General features: G+C 39.2%; 1 protein-coding gene across 3 annotated transcripts in view; it reads left to right on the top strand.

Moving 5' to 3' along the window:
- cadm3 (cell adhesion molecule 3) overlaps nt 1-18577 on the top strand; it is a 322568-nt gene that overhangs the window by 270820 nt on the left and 33171 nt on the right. For all 3 annotated transcript variants that reach the window (XM_061979022.2, XM_061979021.2, XM_061979023.2), the window contains exons 6-7: nt 13280-13450; nt 13774-13864. In XM_061979022.2, the coding sequence (XP_061835006.1) occupies nt 13280-13450; nt 13774-13864 (262 nt within the window). The remainder of the gene's footprint in view (nt 1-13279; nt 13451-13773; nt 13865-18577) is intronic.

The raw sequence follows: 18577 nt of genomic DNA, 5'->3' as shown, positions 1-18577 counted from the left end.
GTGAGACAACGTTGTTAGACCGACAGGGTTTCACATCAATTTCATTCAGGTGAAACCAACATTAGTTATGTCAGTATGATTTAACGTTATGTTGACAGCACATTTTGGCTCGGATGACTTAATTGCGTGACGATGTTGGAGTTGTAGGGGGCTGTGCATGACCAAATATCCTATGGGTTCCCTCCGGGTACTCCGGCTTCCTCCCACCTCCAAAAACATGCACCTGGGGATAGGTTGATTGGCAACACTAACATTGGCCCTAGTGTGTGAATGTGAGTGTGAATGTTGTCTGTCTATCTGTGTTGGCCCTGTGATTAGGTGGCGACTTGTCCAGGGTGTACACCGCCTTCCGCCCGGATGCAGCTGCGATAGGCTCAAGCACCCCCCGCGACCCCAAAAGGGACAAGCGGTAAACAATGGATGGGATGAATGAGAGAGGATGATCTACCGCACGGTGATGTGTTACACAAAGTAGATTTACAGTGAGTCATATCATTTATGACTGACTGCAAATCTATTTGTCTTAGAGATCATTGTGACAAAAAAGAAGATAAACTCAATTTATCTTCTTTTTGTCACTTAAAAACATAGCGAGGACATGACCTCGGTGTCCTCAATGCTAGTTACTGCCATGCCGCCAACACACTCACAGTACAGAGAGTAAGAAGTGCGGCAAAGTAACACAAATCAGAACGAAAAAAAAAAGGGTTATACTTGTATAGCTCTTTTCTACCTTCTACACTGCAAAAAGTCAGTGTTCAAAAACAAGGAAAAAAAATTCAAAAATTAGGGGCATTTTACTTGAACTAAGCAAAATTATCTGCCAATAGAACAAGAAAATTCAGCTTGTCAAGACTTTCCAAAACAAGTCAAACTAAAGCTGCAAGCAGCGATGGACGGGACTGACTTTGACGGCACATAAAGTCCAAACCGGAGCAGTAATTAAAACTCTTTCATCAACTTTTAATCAGAAGGGTTCAATCTCTCTCCTGTGCTAGTTTGAAGCCGACACGACAAACTCGCTCAGAGGAGATAATGTTTGAAAAAAAGGTGACTGTTATAGCTAAACTTTTGTTTTGAAGGGGGAATTGCAAACTTCCTGTTGATTTTTGCTGGGGGTTGTCAGTGAATGAAATCTAGGTCTAAGTGAGACCTACATAGAGGTTTTTGTTTCATGTCTCTACGACATACCTACTGGACGTTACAGGCAGTTTTGTCTGTGTTTTCTTCCTAGGAGCAGTTTTGTCTGTGTTTTCTTCCTAGGGGGCGCTAGAGCGCAATTTTGAGTTTTGGGGTTTGGTTTTTTATTAGATCGCAATTTTTGCCAATCCTGATGTGTGTGTCCAGTTTGGTGAGTTGTGAAGCATGTTAAGGGGGTCACATTACAGCTCAAAGAGGCAAAGGTGACTGTTTTTACAAAATTTTTGTTTTGAAGAGGGAATTGCAAACTTCCTGTTGATTTTTGCTGAAGGATGTCAGTGTATGAAATCTAGGTCTAAGTGAGACCTACATAGAGGTTTTATGTCTCTACAACATTCCTACTGGAAGTTACAGGCAGTTTTGTCTGTGTTTTCTTCCTAGGGGGCGCTAGAACGCAATTTTGAGTTTTGGGGTTAGGTTTTTTGATTGAATCGCAATTTTTGCCAGTCCTGATGATGTGGTGAGTTTTGAAGCATGTTAAAGGGGTCAAATTTTAATAATAATAAAACCTTACAAATACAATAGGGTCCTCTGTCCCAAAGGGACATTCGGTCCCTAATTAGCTCACCTCAATGAACCCATAAATACCTTAAAATAAGTATATTTTCACTAATAACAAGTGCACTTTTCTTGGTAGAAAAAAAAGAGACCTTTTTGCTCAATATGTTGAAAAATATTCTTAAATTAAGTAAATGCTTGTGCCATTATTTTTGACATAATGCATACTTGCCAACCTTGAGACCTCCGATTTCGGGAGGTGGGGGGCGGGGGGGTGGGGCGGGGGGCGTGGTTAAGATATATATATATATATATATATATATATATATATATATATATATATATAAGATACATATATATATAAGAAATACTTGACTTTCAGTGAATTCTAGCTATATATATATATATATATATATATATATATATATATATATATATATATATATAAAAGAAATACTTGAATTTCATTGTTCATTTATTCACACATATACACACACATAACACTCATCTACTCATTGTTGAGTTAAGGGTTGAATTGTCCATCCTTTTTCTATTCTCTGTCACTATTTCAGAACACACACATTATACAAATATACATTATAAAATCAATAAGAAAACGGGAGCTCTAATTTGGGAGTCTGAATTAGGATCAGAAGTTCCTATATAAACATTGCGCACTCACGTCGCCTTTTTGTATTGATTACTGCAGCTGTGCACTGGATTAATTCACAAATACAAACTACAACTCACAAACACTTTAGAGTTAGGCTCCACCATCAGAATGTGTACTTAAACTTATAAAGATCACATGGATATTATTCAGTGAGTTGATTCACCAAAACTAACCTGTTATACAGGAGGAAAAAGCACACAGGACGTTTCAATTGTTCACAGACTGGTCGCGCTCATCAGAATGACAAGACATTTCCGGTCTGCAGGTGATAGCATTCAATTGGGAAGAAACGCCCCACTGCCCCCTACTGACCAATGTGAATACTGATAAATGTGTAATGACAGCTCCAAAAACGAATTCAAACCACAAAATAAAATAAATAAATCAACACAAAAATGTGACACATTATGGGTGGGTCACATATGCATGTACAGTAGATGGCAGTATTGTCCTGTTTAAAAGTGTCACAACATTGCTGTTTACGGCAGATGAACTGCTTTCGAAAACGTGACTGCTGTTGTTGTGTGTTGTTACCGCGCTGGGAGGACGTTAATGAAACTGCCTAACAATAAACCCACATAAGAAACCAAGAACTCTCCCTCGATCATTCTACAGTTATAACGTGAATGGGCAGGCATGCTTTATATTGTGGGAAAGCAGACGTGAAAACAGGCTGTCAACACGTCACTCAGGTCCGCATGGAGCTGGAGGGGGCGTGGCCTCCAGCTCCGCCTGAATTTTGGGAGATTTTCGGGAGAAAATTTGGCCCGGGAGGTTTTCGGGAGAAGCGCTGAATTTCGGGAGTCTCCCGGAAAATCCGGGAGGGTTGGCAAGTATGACATAATGATATGCGCTCGGCATCATGATTTTTTTTTTCATGCTTGAAGTAAGAAATTATTACTTTAAAAAAGTAGTTTTATACTTGTGAGTGTTGATGACACAGCTTTGCATCAGTTGATATTCTAGTTTCAAGCATGTTTTACTCAATATAGGTCATCTGAATGTGCATGAACTATTTCTGTTCAAAATAGTTTGAAATGGCACATGTTAAATGTTTAAATATTAAATGTATTAACTAGTTTACTGTACTGTGCCAACTGTACTACTATATGAGTACGTGTTTTCTATTGTTTCATTGAAAATAAAACAGCAAAGTCCATTTGGCTGTCATCTGTTTTAATTATGAGACACAATTGTGTCAAAGTCATGATTTTTTTTTCATGCTTGAAATAAGAAATTATTACTTTAAAAAAGTAGTTTTATACTTGTAAGTGTTGATGACACAGCTTTGCAACAGTTGATATTCTAGTTTCAAGCATGTTTTACTCAATATAGGTCATGAAATCTCAGCAACAAGCTGTAATATCTTACTGAGATCATTTAGGACTAAAACCCTTAAAACAAGTAAAACAATCTAACATAAAATCTGCTTAGTGAGAAGAATTGTCATATCAGTCAGAAAATAAGCAAATATCACCCTTATTTGAGATATTAAATCTTACTTAGATTTCAGTTTTTGCAGTGTAGATACTCAAAGCTCTTTGACACTATTTCCACATTCACCCATTCACACACATTCACACACTGATGGCGGGAGCTGCTATGCAAGGTCATAAATTAGGTCGGCGGAAGATGGAGATCGAACCAGGAACTCAGGTTGCTGGCACGACCGCTCTACCAACCAAGCCATGCCGTCCCCAATACATATCATCTACTTCTTCTCAGTATTATCTTTCACACTCCCTTTTTTTCCTAAGATTATAAACCGTTTTGGGAATATTTGGGAATATTTCAGCTAAATCGGATGGGGAATATTACCCCATCAACACGGACGAAAATGCCGTGATCATGTGATAGCAATAAACAAAGAAATAAAGGTGTCTGTAAATCAAGGTTCCACTGTAATATGCAACTATAATTATTTGGTACTTGTTTATATTGACAAATGTGCTGTTTTAGATGGCAGTATTGTGAATGTAATGAAGGACACTTATTACGTTTGTCTAGTTTGTGTTCTATTTTGTTCTTAGCTGTTGTGTAGCTGCTAGCTCCGAGTAGCCTATAGCCTGCCATGTCTACTTTTTGTAAATGACTTGACTAAAATAGAAGAAAAGACCAATCTTGTGTGAGTATTGGAGCACATTTAGATGTTAACTGACTGTGCAGGTAAATGCGCTGCAGGACTGCTTGTATCTACCTATATCGTAGGTAGAGATGTCCGATAATGGCTTTTTTGTCGATATCCGATATTCCGATATTGTCCAACTCTTAATCACCGATTCCGATACCAACTGATACCGATATATACAGTCGTGGAATTAACACATTATTATGCCTAATTTTGTTGTGATGCCCCGCTGGATGCATTAAAAAAATGTAACAAGGTTTTCCAAAATATATCAACTCAAGTTATGGAAAAAAAAATGCCAACATGGCACTGCCATATTTATTATTGAAGTGACAAAGTTCATTATTTTTTATAACATGCCTCAAAACAGCAGCTTGGAATTTGGGACATGCGTGTGTGTGGGGGGGGGGTGTATATTGTAGCGTCCCGGAAGAGTTAGTGCTGCAAGGGGTTCTGGGTATTTGTTCTGTTGTGTTTATGTTGTGTTACGGTGCAGATGTTCTCCCGAAATGTGTTTGTCATTCTTGTTTGGTGTGGGCTCACAGTGTGGCGCATTTTTGTAACAGTGTTAAAGTTGTTTATACGGCCACCCTCAGGGTGACCTGTATGGCTGTTGACCAAGTATGCCTTGCATTCACCTGTGTGTGTGAAAAGCCGTAGATAGTATGTGATTGGGCCGACACACAAAGCTTTATTGGCACTCTGTACTTCTCTCTACGTCTGTGTACACAGCGGCGTTTCAAAAAGTCATACATTTTACTTTTTGAAACCGATACCGGTAATTTCCGATATTACATTTTAAAGCATTTATCGGCCGATAATATCGAACTGCCGATATTATCGGACATCTCTAATCGTAGGTTTTAGATACAAACCAATAGAACCCCATACTTGTTTATTGCTGATATCTGACCAATATCTGATATCAATATTGGTTTGGAACACCTCCACTGGATAATATTCCTGCGTAGATGCCACACCGTGCCCGGTGATGGCATCTTGATTGTGTAACAGGAGGAGCAAGTCAGCTCTGTGACGCTAGGGTTGTACGGTATACCGGTATCAGTATAGTACCGCGATACTAATGAATCATATTCGCTACTATACCACCTCTGAAAAGTACCAGTCCGCCACCCTCTGTGGACACATGAAGACTTTGAATATGACCAATGTATGATCCTGTAACTACTTGGTATTGGATTGATACCCAAATGTGTGGCATCATCCAAAACTAATGTAAAGTATCAAACAACAGAAGAATAAGTGATTATTACATTTTAACAGAAGTGTAGATAAAACATGTTAAAAAAGAAAGTAAGCAGATATTAACAGTAAATGAACAAGTAGAATAATGATTAATTTTCTACCACTTGTCCTTAATAATGTTGACAAAATAATAGAATGGCAAATGACACAATATGTTACTGCATATGTCAGCAGGCTAAATTAGGAGCCTTTGTTTGTTTACTTACTACTAAAAGACAAGTTGTCTTGTATGTTCACTATTTTATTTAAGGACAAACTTGCAATAAGAAACATATGTTTAATGTACCTTAAGATTTTTTGTTAAAATAAAGCCAATAATGCCATTTTTTTATTTAGAAAAGTACCGAAAAGTTTCGAAATAGTTTTGGTACCGGTACCAAAATATTGGTATCGGAACAACACTATGTGACGCTGTAGCATAATTATATCGTAAGTGTTTAGAGTGCATTCACACACATTCATGTATAGCAAAATGCAGTACACTGTCAGTACCCACAGAACGCACTTAAAACAATTGTCGTTTTTTGTTTGGTCGTCCCTCCCTTTCCGCTACATGACCAAAATGGCGACTATTGAGCGTGCTCACTTACAATTTTGAGTGCAACATCTTGAGTACTGACAATGTACTGCAGTACTTCTCGGTTGTACCAGCATTGTTGTCCATGTCTTTAGTGTTTCTTTGCAAAGTCGCTGTGGGGCGGGGGACGTGGCCTGCAGACCTGCAGCGAAGCGGGGTGTGCCAGGACCGGCTTCAAGATAAGCGACAGGTGCGTAGATTACCCAGCTGATCACCTGTCGCTCTGTTAAAGGCAGCAGTTGGGAAGGAGAAGGGGGTTGTTGTTGATGGTGGTTGGTGAAGCAGGTAATGGAGAGCGAGAGCAAGACAGACGACAATCTGGAGAGAAACCATTCGTGTGCTCGATTGAGAGAAAAGACAACTGCTGAAAACCACCCCGAAACTTTTTGCACTTTTATTGTAAAATAAAACAGTGTTATCAACCTGGAAGAGCCTGGCATGTCGGTAATTGGTGGTCCGACCTCCACAAGTCGCCAACTCGTGGTCTGGTCTGCACATTACATTGTTTTACTCATTTTTACTGCCTTAGGGTGAATCTCTGGGGTTTACAAATAAAAAAGCCGGTAAACTCAAATGTGTGATTTTCAAAAGGCTTTACACATAATCATGTTTTTAATCAAGAGAGACTATTTATCTTGTTTATTTTCCACCGCGCCAACGGCGGAGAAAACTCCTGGCAGAGATTATTGAAATGCACCTGAAAGGTAGAGTCATTTTCTCGGCGGGTCAGAGGACTGCTTATGGTAATAAAAAGCGAGATGTCATTAGATGCGCTGGTATTTGACGAGTTTTCTGAAGGGGTGGAGAGAAGGGGCTGGGGGTTGGATATAATAATACCTATGTTGAGAGATTGCGAGCTGGAGATGGAGGAGCACATGCTTCCCAGCCTCCTTCTCAGTCACCTCTGAATATATTGTTCATGCGTTTGACCTACATTCAAGATGCTGATGTATGCGGATTTACACCGTGAGAGGGAGCAAGAGATAAAAAGAGATAAGGGCCCGTGTGTAGAAATGTACCTTTTTCACGCTCCGACCACCCACTTTGATTTTGTTCCACTTGCCTGGCTTCTAAGATTAGGAATGGGAAAAAAAAAAAAAAAAAAAAGGGCGCGAGCATCCACCAGTGCCATTCCTAAAACACCAGTTCCTCGCTCCTCCTGCTGAGTGAACAGGAGTTTGAGTGAAGACAACATTCTAGATAAAGCTTGCGGACATTTGGAGATGCACACTGCAAAAACTGAAATCTAAGTAAGATTAAATATCTCAAATAAGGGTGATATTTGCTTATTTTCTGTCTGATAAGATAATTCTTCTCACTAAGCAGATTTTATGTTGGAGTGTTTTACTTGTTTTAAGGGTTTTGGTCCTAAATGATCTCAGTAAGATATTACAGCTTGTTGCTGAGATTTGATGTCCTATATTGAGTAAAACATGCTTGAAACTAGAATATCAACCGATGCAAAGCTGTGTCATTAACACTCACAAGTATAAAACTACTTTTTTAAAGTAATAATTTCTTACTTCAAGCATGAAAATAAAAATCATGATGCCGAGCGCATATCATTATGTCAAGATAATGGCACTAGCATTTACTTAATTTAAGAATATTTATCAACATATTGAGCAAAAAGGTCTAATTTTTTTTTTCTACCAAGAAAAGTGCACTTGTTATTAGTGAGAATATACTTATTTTAAGGTATTTATGGGTTCATTGAGGTTAGCTAATTTTACTTGTTTTGGAAAGTCTTGACAAGCCGAATTTTCTTGTTCGATTGGCAAATAATTTTGCTTAGTTCAAATGAAAAATCCCTATTTTTTTCTTTTTTTTTTCTTGTATTTGAACACTGACTTTTTGCAGTGCACTTTTGACAACATGCACCTGCTTTGAAGTAAAACCTGCTCCCTGCTTGTTGTCTCTCATCAAAACTACACTATATTGCCAAAAGTATTTGGCCACCCATCCAAATGATGAGAATCAGGTGTCCTAATCACTTGGCCCGGTGTATAAAATCAAGCACTTAGGCACGGAGACTGTTTCTGCAAATGTTTGTGAAAGAATGGGCCGCTCTCAGTGATTTCCAGCGTGGAACTGTCATAGGATGCCACCTGCGCAACAAATCCATGGCTGAGTTTCATGTTTAGTTTATACACAGCTAGCTCGACAGCATATGATACAAGCTTGACGTGCTGCATGTATCAATATAGTGATTCACTCAATGGACAGTTGTCCGCTTGGTCAAGCTGGCCGGGGAAGTTTTTTCCAGTTGATTTTGGGTATCAGTGGGAAAACGTTTTTACCACTGCAAGTTTGTTAGTGCAAATAGTTTGTCTTTTGTTGTGATGCAGTTTCTTTGAGCAGTGTCCTCCACGTCATATGAATCCTGATTTGTCAAAAAATTGCCATCTTTCTCGTCTATGATCAAGTCTGCCATTGCCTTTGTTAGAAAACACGCGCATTAGTTGCCGGAAGTAGGAACATATTTTTGTTGCCGGAAGTAGGAAGTGTGTTGTCAATCAATCAATATGCTCAGGAAAGAAGTTCCAGTAATGCTCAAAATGACCAAAATACAGTAAATATTGTACATGTTACATATTGTTATGAATATGTTTGTTACTACATTATATATACCGTATTTTTCGGACTATAAGTCGCAGTTTTTTTCATAGTTTGGCCGGGGGTGCGACTTATACTCAGGAGCGACTTATGTGTGAAATTATTAACACATTCCCGTAAAATATCAAATAATATTATTTAGCTCATTCACGTAAGAGACTAGACGTATAAGATTTCATGGGATTTAGCGATTAGGAGTGAGAGATTGTTTGGTAAAAGTATAGCATGTTCTATATGTTATAGTTATTTGAATGACTCTTCCCATAATATGTTACGTTAACATACCAGGCACGTTCTCAGTTGGTTATTTATGCGTCATATAACGTACACTTATTCAGCCCGTTGTTCACTATTCTTTATTTATTTTAAATTGGTTTTCAAATGTCTATTCTTGGTGTTGGGTTTTATCAAATAAATTTCCCCCAAAAATGCGACTTATATATGTTTTTTTCCTTCTTTATTATTCATTTTCGGCCGGTGCGACTTGTACTCCGGAGCGACTTATACTCCGAAAAATACGGTACAGTCTACTTGCAGTGTGTATATAAAATGTTGATGGAGGATTTTGAAGTTGTTTCATAGGGCTTTGAAGGCAAGATAAGAGCCTGCCTTTAGCCGCAGCTTGTAAGCGTATTTTTTTTTATCTTTAGAATCCTAAAAAAAAAAAAAAAGCCATGTGAATGATAGGCACAATTCCAAAAAAGTGCAGTTTCTCTTTAGGTTGTCAGCTACAGTTCCCAAATATATCCATTTGTTGTGTCCCATGCGTCCAAATTGACATCAGGATTGTTTGGCTTTGATTTGTATGGTTGTATATCAAAGAAAGTTATCTCTTCAGGTCAAGTTCATTCACTTACATGTTTTATTATTAATGTACAGTAGAACCTTAATTCACAAACTCAATTGGTTCTTGAACAAGGTGCGTAAATGGAAAAAATTGTATATTGAAGCACATCTAGTCATAAGAAACAATGTAAACGTGAATAATGGGTTCCAGCCTTGACGGTATTTTAGTCAAAGTTTGTACACTTAAAACACAATATAAAGCGCTATACGGTAGTGTGCAGAAATCCAACGTAAGTTGGTGATAGATCAACTTTCTATTTAATGACGACATCAATACAACAATAAGCTGAACTGTCCTCCTCGTATTCAGCCGTCCTGCCGACACACACACACACACAAACTGTCACTAGCTCTGTGGTGCACTCAGTTCGAAACCACAAAACTCCTTAATTTTAACAGCCAGGTCGCTACATTGATTAGGACTATAAAAATAAATCCACTCCACATTGTGGTTTAGTCTTCTTGGCAATCAACAGAAAGGAGGGGATGGGGGGGGGGCGTAGGCAGTGACTGCGAATACTTACTGAATGTTTCAAACCACACATCACTTGTCTGTTGCTTTTTTTTAGATTCATATAGACCAAGCAAAACTTAGAAAAGGTAAAAAGGCTGAAACTGCGAGACACACAATGTGTGAATGAAACATTTGTACACGTAGACAAGGTTTGTACATGAAAGCATATTTTAATTCGGTCTGTGGTTCATAAATTGAAAAGTCTGTACAATAAGGGCTTCGTAAATTGAGGTTCCACTGCATTACATTATATAAGTTCAGCAAAGTGTTGTCCCGATACCAATATTTTGGTACTGGTACCAAAATGTATTTAGATACTTTTCAGTACTTTTCTATACTTTTCTAAATAAAAGGGACCACCAAAAAATGCATTATTGGCTTTATTTGAACAAAAAATCTTAGGGTACTTTAAACATATGTTTCTTATTGCAGTGAAGTCCTTAAATAAAATAGTGAACATACTAGACAACTTGTCTTTTAGTAGTAAGTAAACAAACAAAGACTCCTAATTTAGCTGCTGACATATGCAGTAACATATTGTGTCATTTATCCTTCTATTATTTTGTCAACATTATTAAGGACAAGTGGTAAAAAATTGATTATTAATCTACTTGTTCATTTACTGTTAATATCTGCTTACATTCTCTTTCAACATGTTCTATCTACACTTCTGTTAAAATGTAATAATCACTTATTCTTCTGTTGTTTGGATACTTTACATTAGTTTTGGATGATACCACAAATTTGTGTATCAATCCGATACCAAGTCGTTGCAGGATCATACATTGGTCATATTCAAAGTCCTCATGTGCCCAGGGGCATATTTCCTGAGTTTATAAACATAATATACATTAAAAAAAAAACCGAAAGGATATTTTGATGCCAAAAAATATCGACGTACCCATAGTAGTATCGACTAGATACGCTCTTGTACTTGGTATCATTACAGAGGATGTCAGGTGTAGATCCACCAAAGGCGTTTGTCTACATTTTGACGCTGGTGAGCTACGGTGTGTAGTAAAGCATGTTTAGCTATTCCTCGTCCTGCAGGGATGATACTTGTAAGAAACGTACTTTTTTTGTCGCCATGGAGGCGAGGATTAGTGATTTAGAAGTAGCAAAAACACTGCCGACTGAGGCTTGACATTAGCTGCTCGCTAGCTAGTCATGTCTTAAAGCACCTCTTCCTGAGGGTGTTTCAGTTTTATAACTTCACTTTTATCGTTAGTTTTTAAGCCAAAATGCGTCCGTTCTCCCTTTTCTGTCTACACACTGTGTCTGCTTGTAAGTACTCTGTGATTGTGCGCTGCCGAACATGCTCCTCTGCTCGTAAACCAGCAATAAAATGACGTGGCGACGACCGGGGACGGAGTGGTGTTGGACCGGTACTTTTTAGAGGCGGTATAGTACCAAATATGAATATTCTATTATTTTGTCAAAATTAATAAGAACAAGTGGTAGAAAATTAATTATTAATCCACGTGTACATTTACTGTTAATATCTGCTTACTTTCTCTTTTAAACATGTTCTATCTACACTTCGGTTAAAATGTAATAATCACTTATTCTTCTGTTGTTTAGATACTTTACATTAGTTTTGGATGATACCACAAATTTGTGTATCAACCCGATACCAAGTCGTTACAGGATCATACATTGGTCATATTCAAAGTCCTCATGTGCCCGGGGACATATTTCCTGAGTTCATAAACATAATATACATTTTTTTTAAATGAAATTTTGTGATGCTAAAAAATATCGATGTAACCATAGTAGATATGGCTCCTGTAATCGGTATCATTACAGTGGATGTTAGGTGTAGATCCACCAATGGCGTTTGTTTATATTGTAGTGTCCCGGAAGAGTTGGTGCTGCTGGGAATTCTGGTAATTTGTTCTGTAGTGTTTATGTTGTGTTGCGGTGCAAATATTCTCCCATAATGTCTTTGTCGTTGTTGTTTAGTGTGGTTTCACTATACGGCACATGTTTATGACAGTGTTGGCGTTACTCATACGGCCACCCTTAGTGTATGGCTGTTGACTAAGTATGCATTCCTTCACTAGTGTGATCAACGTTAGGATCTTCGCCTTGACGGTAACTAATGATCGAACATATTGAAATATTGTCTTGTCTTTGCCAACTATAGACCACAAACATTCAATATTATGATTCCTTCACCTTTATCTTTAGTTATCTAGCCAAAATTTGTTCCTACGACGGGTGGGGGACCGGTACTTTTTAGAGGCGGTATAGTACCGAATATGATTTATTAGTATCGCCGTACTATACTAATACTGGTATACCGTACAACCCTAGTTCAGCACAAAAATCGTATTGTTTTAGTGATAAACTGTGTTAAGATGCAACTTTTACCCAATTTTGGCCAAACAAAAAGCTGGCCTCTTTTCTAATTATTTTGGAGGCGCTTGTTGGTGTGTCCTCACTACGTATGATCATTGCAAATTAACGGAATCAGCGGAAAAAATCTAAATTTCTAATCAATACCACGTGGCGGCGGTGAAAAGGGACGTTCAGTATTCTCGACAGTGTTTAGTTAGCAGCAGCGCTAATTGTTTGCGAGATAGCAGACACACCTGCGGTTTTACGAGCGCCTGCCTAAATGTGTAATTTTACCTTTTACTGTTATTTGTTTGCACTGCTGCATGAGTCAGCACTGAGAGGCAAGGGGGGGGGGTTGTCGGCAGAGGTGGAATATTGCCATAAAAAGTGTGCGGAAAGGCATTGTTAGGCAAGCGGTATACGTGGCAGGTCGTGATGGATCGGGGAACAAAACACCCGGGGGGGCGCGAGGGAGCGGCGCACCAAACACATTTTTCATTTAATTGGAACAAACGGGCGTCGCCTTTTGTTTGTGCCGCGGCGACCCCGAAAGTGGAACATTTCTAATTAGTGGCGTGTTTATTTATGTCACCTCACCCTCTGACACCCTTCCGCCTCCAGGCCGTCCGGACGTGGTGGAGTCGGTGCAGGATGAGCCCACCTACAACGTGAGCAGCGAGCTGACGCTGGAGGTGAGCCGCGCCAACGACAACCAGGTCATCACCTGCGCCGTCGACCATCCCTCGCTGGCGCCGGGGGACAAACGGAGCGAGCACACCCTGAGGGTCTTGTGTGAGTCACTTTAGGAACTCTTTTCAATTTGATTTGTGCGCCAGTGATTTAACAGTAATAACAAGTGCACTGTTTATTTATATGGAGGATAAAAGGAGCAGGGCCCGTGGCTTACCCGCTTACCCTCGCCCATGTGGGCCCAAGTCCCACGCTGCCCCCTAGTGGCCCACGCCAGTACTGCTTGTTGTGTAAGGCGCTTATGTCATCGAGTGAGACGGCGGGATGGCGACGCCGGCAGGGTGCAGATAGTAGTAGATGCGCGGGTTTCAGTGCTGCGTTATGTAACACGCTGTGTGTGTTTGTGTGTGTGTTTTCACTTACAGATTCCCCGAATGTTCAGATCCTGCCTGAGAGCGATCTGCCTCGTGAGGGGGAGAAGTTTCTTCTCCAGTGTTTGGGCAACAGCAACCCTGAGTAAGATGCCCCATGCACGCCGCCGGCACACACGCACACAAACACACACGCATGTTGTAAATGATTCATACACAAGTCTAGACACTGAATGCTCCTCACGCACACGCGGTCCACTTACAAATCTCGAGCCGCGGGTGCTTCACGTTAACGGCAACGTTTCAACCATACTTGCCAACCTTGAGACCTCCGAATTCGGGACATTGGGGGGGGTGTTTGAGGTGGGGGTGGGCGGGGCCGGGGGCGTCGTTAAGGGGGGAGGAGTATATTTATAGCTAGAATTCACTGAAATTCAAGTATTTCTTATATATATATATATATATATATATATATATATATATATATATATATATATATATACAGGTAAAAGCCAGTAAATTAGAATATTTTGAAAAACTTGATTTATTTCAGTAATTGCATTCAAAAGGTGTAACTTGTACATTATATTTATTCATTGCACACAGACTGATGCATTCAAATGTTTATTTCATTTAATTTTGATGATTTGAAGTGGCAACAAATGAAAATCCAAAATTCCGTGTGTCACAAAATTAGAATATTACTTAAGGCTAATACAAAAAAGGGATTTTTAGAAATGTTGGCCAACTGAAAAGTATGAAAATGAAAAATATGAGCATGTACAATACTCAATACTTGGTTGGAGCTCCTTTTGCCTCAATTACTGCGTTAATGCGGCATGGCATGGAGTCGATGAGTTTCTGGCACTGCTCAGGTGTTATGAGAGCCCAGGTTGCTCTGATAGTGGCCTTCAACTCTTCTGCGTTTTTGGGTCTGGCATTCTGCATCTTCCTTTTCACAATACCCCACAGATTTTCTATGGGGCTAAGGTCAGGGGAGTTGGCGGGCCAATTTAGAACAGAAATACCATGGTCCGTAAACCAGGCACGGGTAGATTTTGCGCTGTGTGCAGGCGCCAAGTCCTGTTAGAACTTGAAATCTCCATCTCCATAGAGCAGGTCAGCAGCAGGAAGCATGAAGTGCTCTAAAACTTGCTGGTAGACGGCTGCGTTGACCCTGGATCTCAGGAAACAGAGTGGACCGACACCAGCAGATGACATGGCACCCCAAACCATCACTGATGGTGGAAACTTTACACTAGACTTCAGGCAACGTGGATCCTGTGCCTCTCCTGTCTTCCTCCAGACTCTGGGACCTCGATTTCCAAAGGAAATGCAAAATTTGCATGGTTGGGTGATGGTTTGGGGTGCCATGTCATCTGCTGGTGTCGGTCCACTCTGTGTCCTGAGATCCAGGGTCAACGCAGCCGTCTACCAGCAAGTTTTAGAGCACTTCATGCTTCCTGCTGCTGACCTGCTCTATGGAGATGGAGATTTCAAGTTCCAACAGGACTTGGCGCCTGCACACAGCGCAAAATCTACCCGTGCCTGGTTTACGGACCATGGTATTTCTGTTCTAAATTGGCCCGCCAACTCCCCTGACCTTAGCCCCATAGAAAATCTGTGGGGTATTGTGAAAAGGAAGATGCAGAATGCCAGACCCAAAAACGCAGAAGAGTTGAAGGCCACTATCAGAGCAACCTGGGCTCTCATAACACCTGAGCAGTGCCAGAAACTCATCGACTCCATGCCACGCCGCATTAACGCAGTAATTGAGGCAAAAGGAGCTCCAACCAAGTATTGAGTATTGTACATGCTCATATTTTTCATTTTCATACTTTTCAGTTGGCCAACATTTCTAAAAATCCCTTTTTTGTATTAGCCTTAAGTAATATTCTAATTTTGTGACACACGGAATTTTGGATTTTCATTTGTTGCCACTTCAAATCATCAAAATTAAATGAAATAAACATTTGAATGCATCAGTCTGTGTGCAATGAATAAATATAATGTACAAGTTACACCTTTTGAATGCAATTACTGAAATAAATCAAGTTTTTCAAAATATTCTAATTTACTGGCTTTTACCTGTATATATACTGTATATACATATATATATATATATATATATATATATATATATATATATATATATATATATATATATATATATATTAGGGGTGTGGGAAAAAATCGATTCAAATTCAAATCGCGATTCTCACGTTGTCCGATTCAGTATCGATTCTCATTTTTCAAAAATCGATTTTATTTTTTATTTTTTATTTTTTATTTTTTATTTTTTATTTTTTATTAATCAATCCAACAAAACAATACACAGCAATACCATGTCAATGCAATCCAATTCCAAAACCAAACTTGACCCAGCAATACTGCAATAAACAGAGCAATTGAGAGGAGACACAAACACGACACAGAACAAACCAAAAGTAGTGAAACAAAAATTAATATTATCAACAACAGTATCAATTTTAGTTACAATTTCAACATAGCAGTGATTAAAAATCCCTCTGACATTATCATTAGACATTTATAAAAATAAAAATAAATGAACAATAGTGTCACAGTGGCTTACACTTGCATCGCATCTCATAAGCTTGACAACACACTGTGTCCAATATTTTCACAAAGATAAAATAAGTCATATTTTTGGTTCATTTAATAGTTAAAAACAAATTTACAGTATTGCAATCAGTTGATAAAACATTGTCCTTTACAATTATAAAAGCTTTTTTACAAAAATCTACTACTCTGCTTGCATGTCAGCAGACTAGGGTAGATCCTGCTGAAATCCTATGTATTGAATGAATAGAGAATTGTTTTGAATTGGAAAAATATCGTTTTTGAATCGAGAATCGCGTTGAATCGAAATAAATCGATTTTTAATTGAATCGTGACCCCAAGAATTGATATTGACTCGAATCGTGGGGCACCCAAAGATTCGCAGTCCTAATATCTATATATATATATATATATATATATATATATATATATATATATATATATATATATATATAGATAAAATAAATACTTGACTTTCAGTGAATTCTAGCTATATATATATATATATATATATATATATATATATAAATAAAATAAATACTTGAATTTCAGTGTTCATTTATTTACACATATACACGCATAACACTCCTCTACTCATTGTTGTATTTGAAAGTGCAATGCTTTGCAGCCAGTAGCACAGCCTTTGAAGGAGCATAGGTATGGGCAGTGTAATATTCTGGGTTGGAGTCAGTAACCAGGCGAGGTGATGAAGTTACGTCTCTTTACTTCATACTTCAGAACCGACTCCCACACTTGCAGTCAGGGTGCGCAATACAACGTAAACCGTTGGCCAACCAAAAAGTAACCACAGAACACTATACCCAACATTCACCAGGAGATGGCAACAAACAACTTACATCACTCTATTACAGGCAGAATCTGTGAAATTTCATTTGCAGGAGAGGAGTGAGTTTAGGGTTGAATTGTCCATCCTCGTTCTATTCTCTGTCACTCGTCATCGCCATAACTGTCTTTTCTTCGTTCTTCGTCTCCTTCTTGTTGTGTGTGCAGTTGTGCACTCGCCAAAAGCCGTAGACGTTATAATGTGACTGGGCCGGCACGCTGTTTATATGAAGGAAAAGCGGACGTGATGACAGGCTGTCCTCACTCAGGTCCTCACGGACCTGGAGGGGGCGTGCCTTAAGTTCGGCTGGAAATCGGGAGAATAGTTGTCCCGGGAGATTTTCGGGAGAGGCACTGAAATTCGGGAGGGTTGGCAAGTATGGTTCCAACCTGAAGACACGGGTGTCAAGGCGGGAGCGGGGCAAGAGTTCCAGTGGCATTGTTTCATGGGGTGCATGTTTCACGGGAGGAAAGTGTCACGACACACAACCAGACAAAAAGGTATGAACGACAACGGGTGAATACACAGGTTACTTACAGTCAGTGCCGTGTACTGGGAGAGTATGGACAACAAAACAACAAGTGCCATGTTGGACGGATGCATGCAATTTCAATCGTACTGACGTTGTTTTCCTCACGAAATAAACCAAAATAATATGTCTAAAAATAGTTGTGAACATACTCCAGCTCATATACAGTCGTGGTCAAAAGTTGACATACACTAGTAAAGAACATAATGTCATGGCTGTCTTGAGTTTCCAATAATTTATACAACTCTTATTTTTTTTTGTGATAGAGTGATTGGAGCACATACTTGTTGGTCACAAAAAAAACATTCATGAAGTTTGGTTCTTTTATGAATTTTTGAAAATGTGAGCAAATCTGCTGGGTCAAAAGTATACATACAGCAATGTTAATATTTGCTTACATGTCCCTTGGCAAGTTTCACTGCCATAAGGCGCTTTTGGTAGCCATCCACAAGCTTCTGCTTGAATTTTTGACCACTCCTCTTGACAAAATTGGGGCAGTTCAATTCTAGCCTGATTTAGCCATTTCTTTACCACTTTTGAAATGATGAAACAAAAATTTAGCTGTTTGGCCCCAATACCACAGCAATATGTTTGGAGGAAAAGGGGATGCTTTTAATCCCAGGAGCACCATACCTACCATCAAGCATGGTGGTGGTAGTATTATGCTCTGGGCCTGTTTTGCTGCCAATGGAACTGGTGCTTTACAGAGAGTAAATGGGACAATGATAAAGGAGGATTACCTCCAAATGCTTCAGGAAAACCTAAAATCATCAGCCCAGAGGTTGGGTCTTGGGCGCAGTTGGGTGTTCCAACAGGACAATGACCCCAAACACACGTCAAAAGTGGTAAAGGAATGGCTAAATAAGGCTAGAATTACGGTTTTAGAATGGCCTTCCCAAAGTCCT

Source organism: Nerophis lumbriciformis, linkage group LG19, assembly GCF_033978685.3.
Source record: "Nerophis lumbriciformis linkage group LG19, RoL_Nlum_v2.1, whole genome shotgun sequence".
NCBI classification, from domain to species: Eukaryota; Metazoa; Chordata; class Actinopteri; order Syngnathiformes; family Syngnathidae; genus Nerophis; species Nerophis lumbriciformis.
This window is presented reverse-complemented; position numbering and strand designations above follow the sequence as displayed.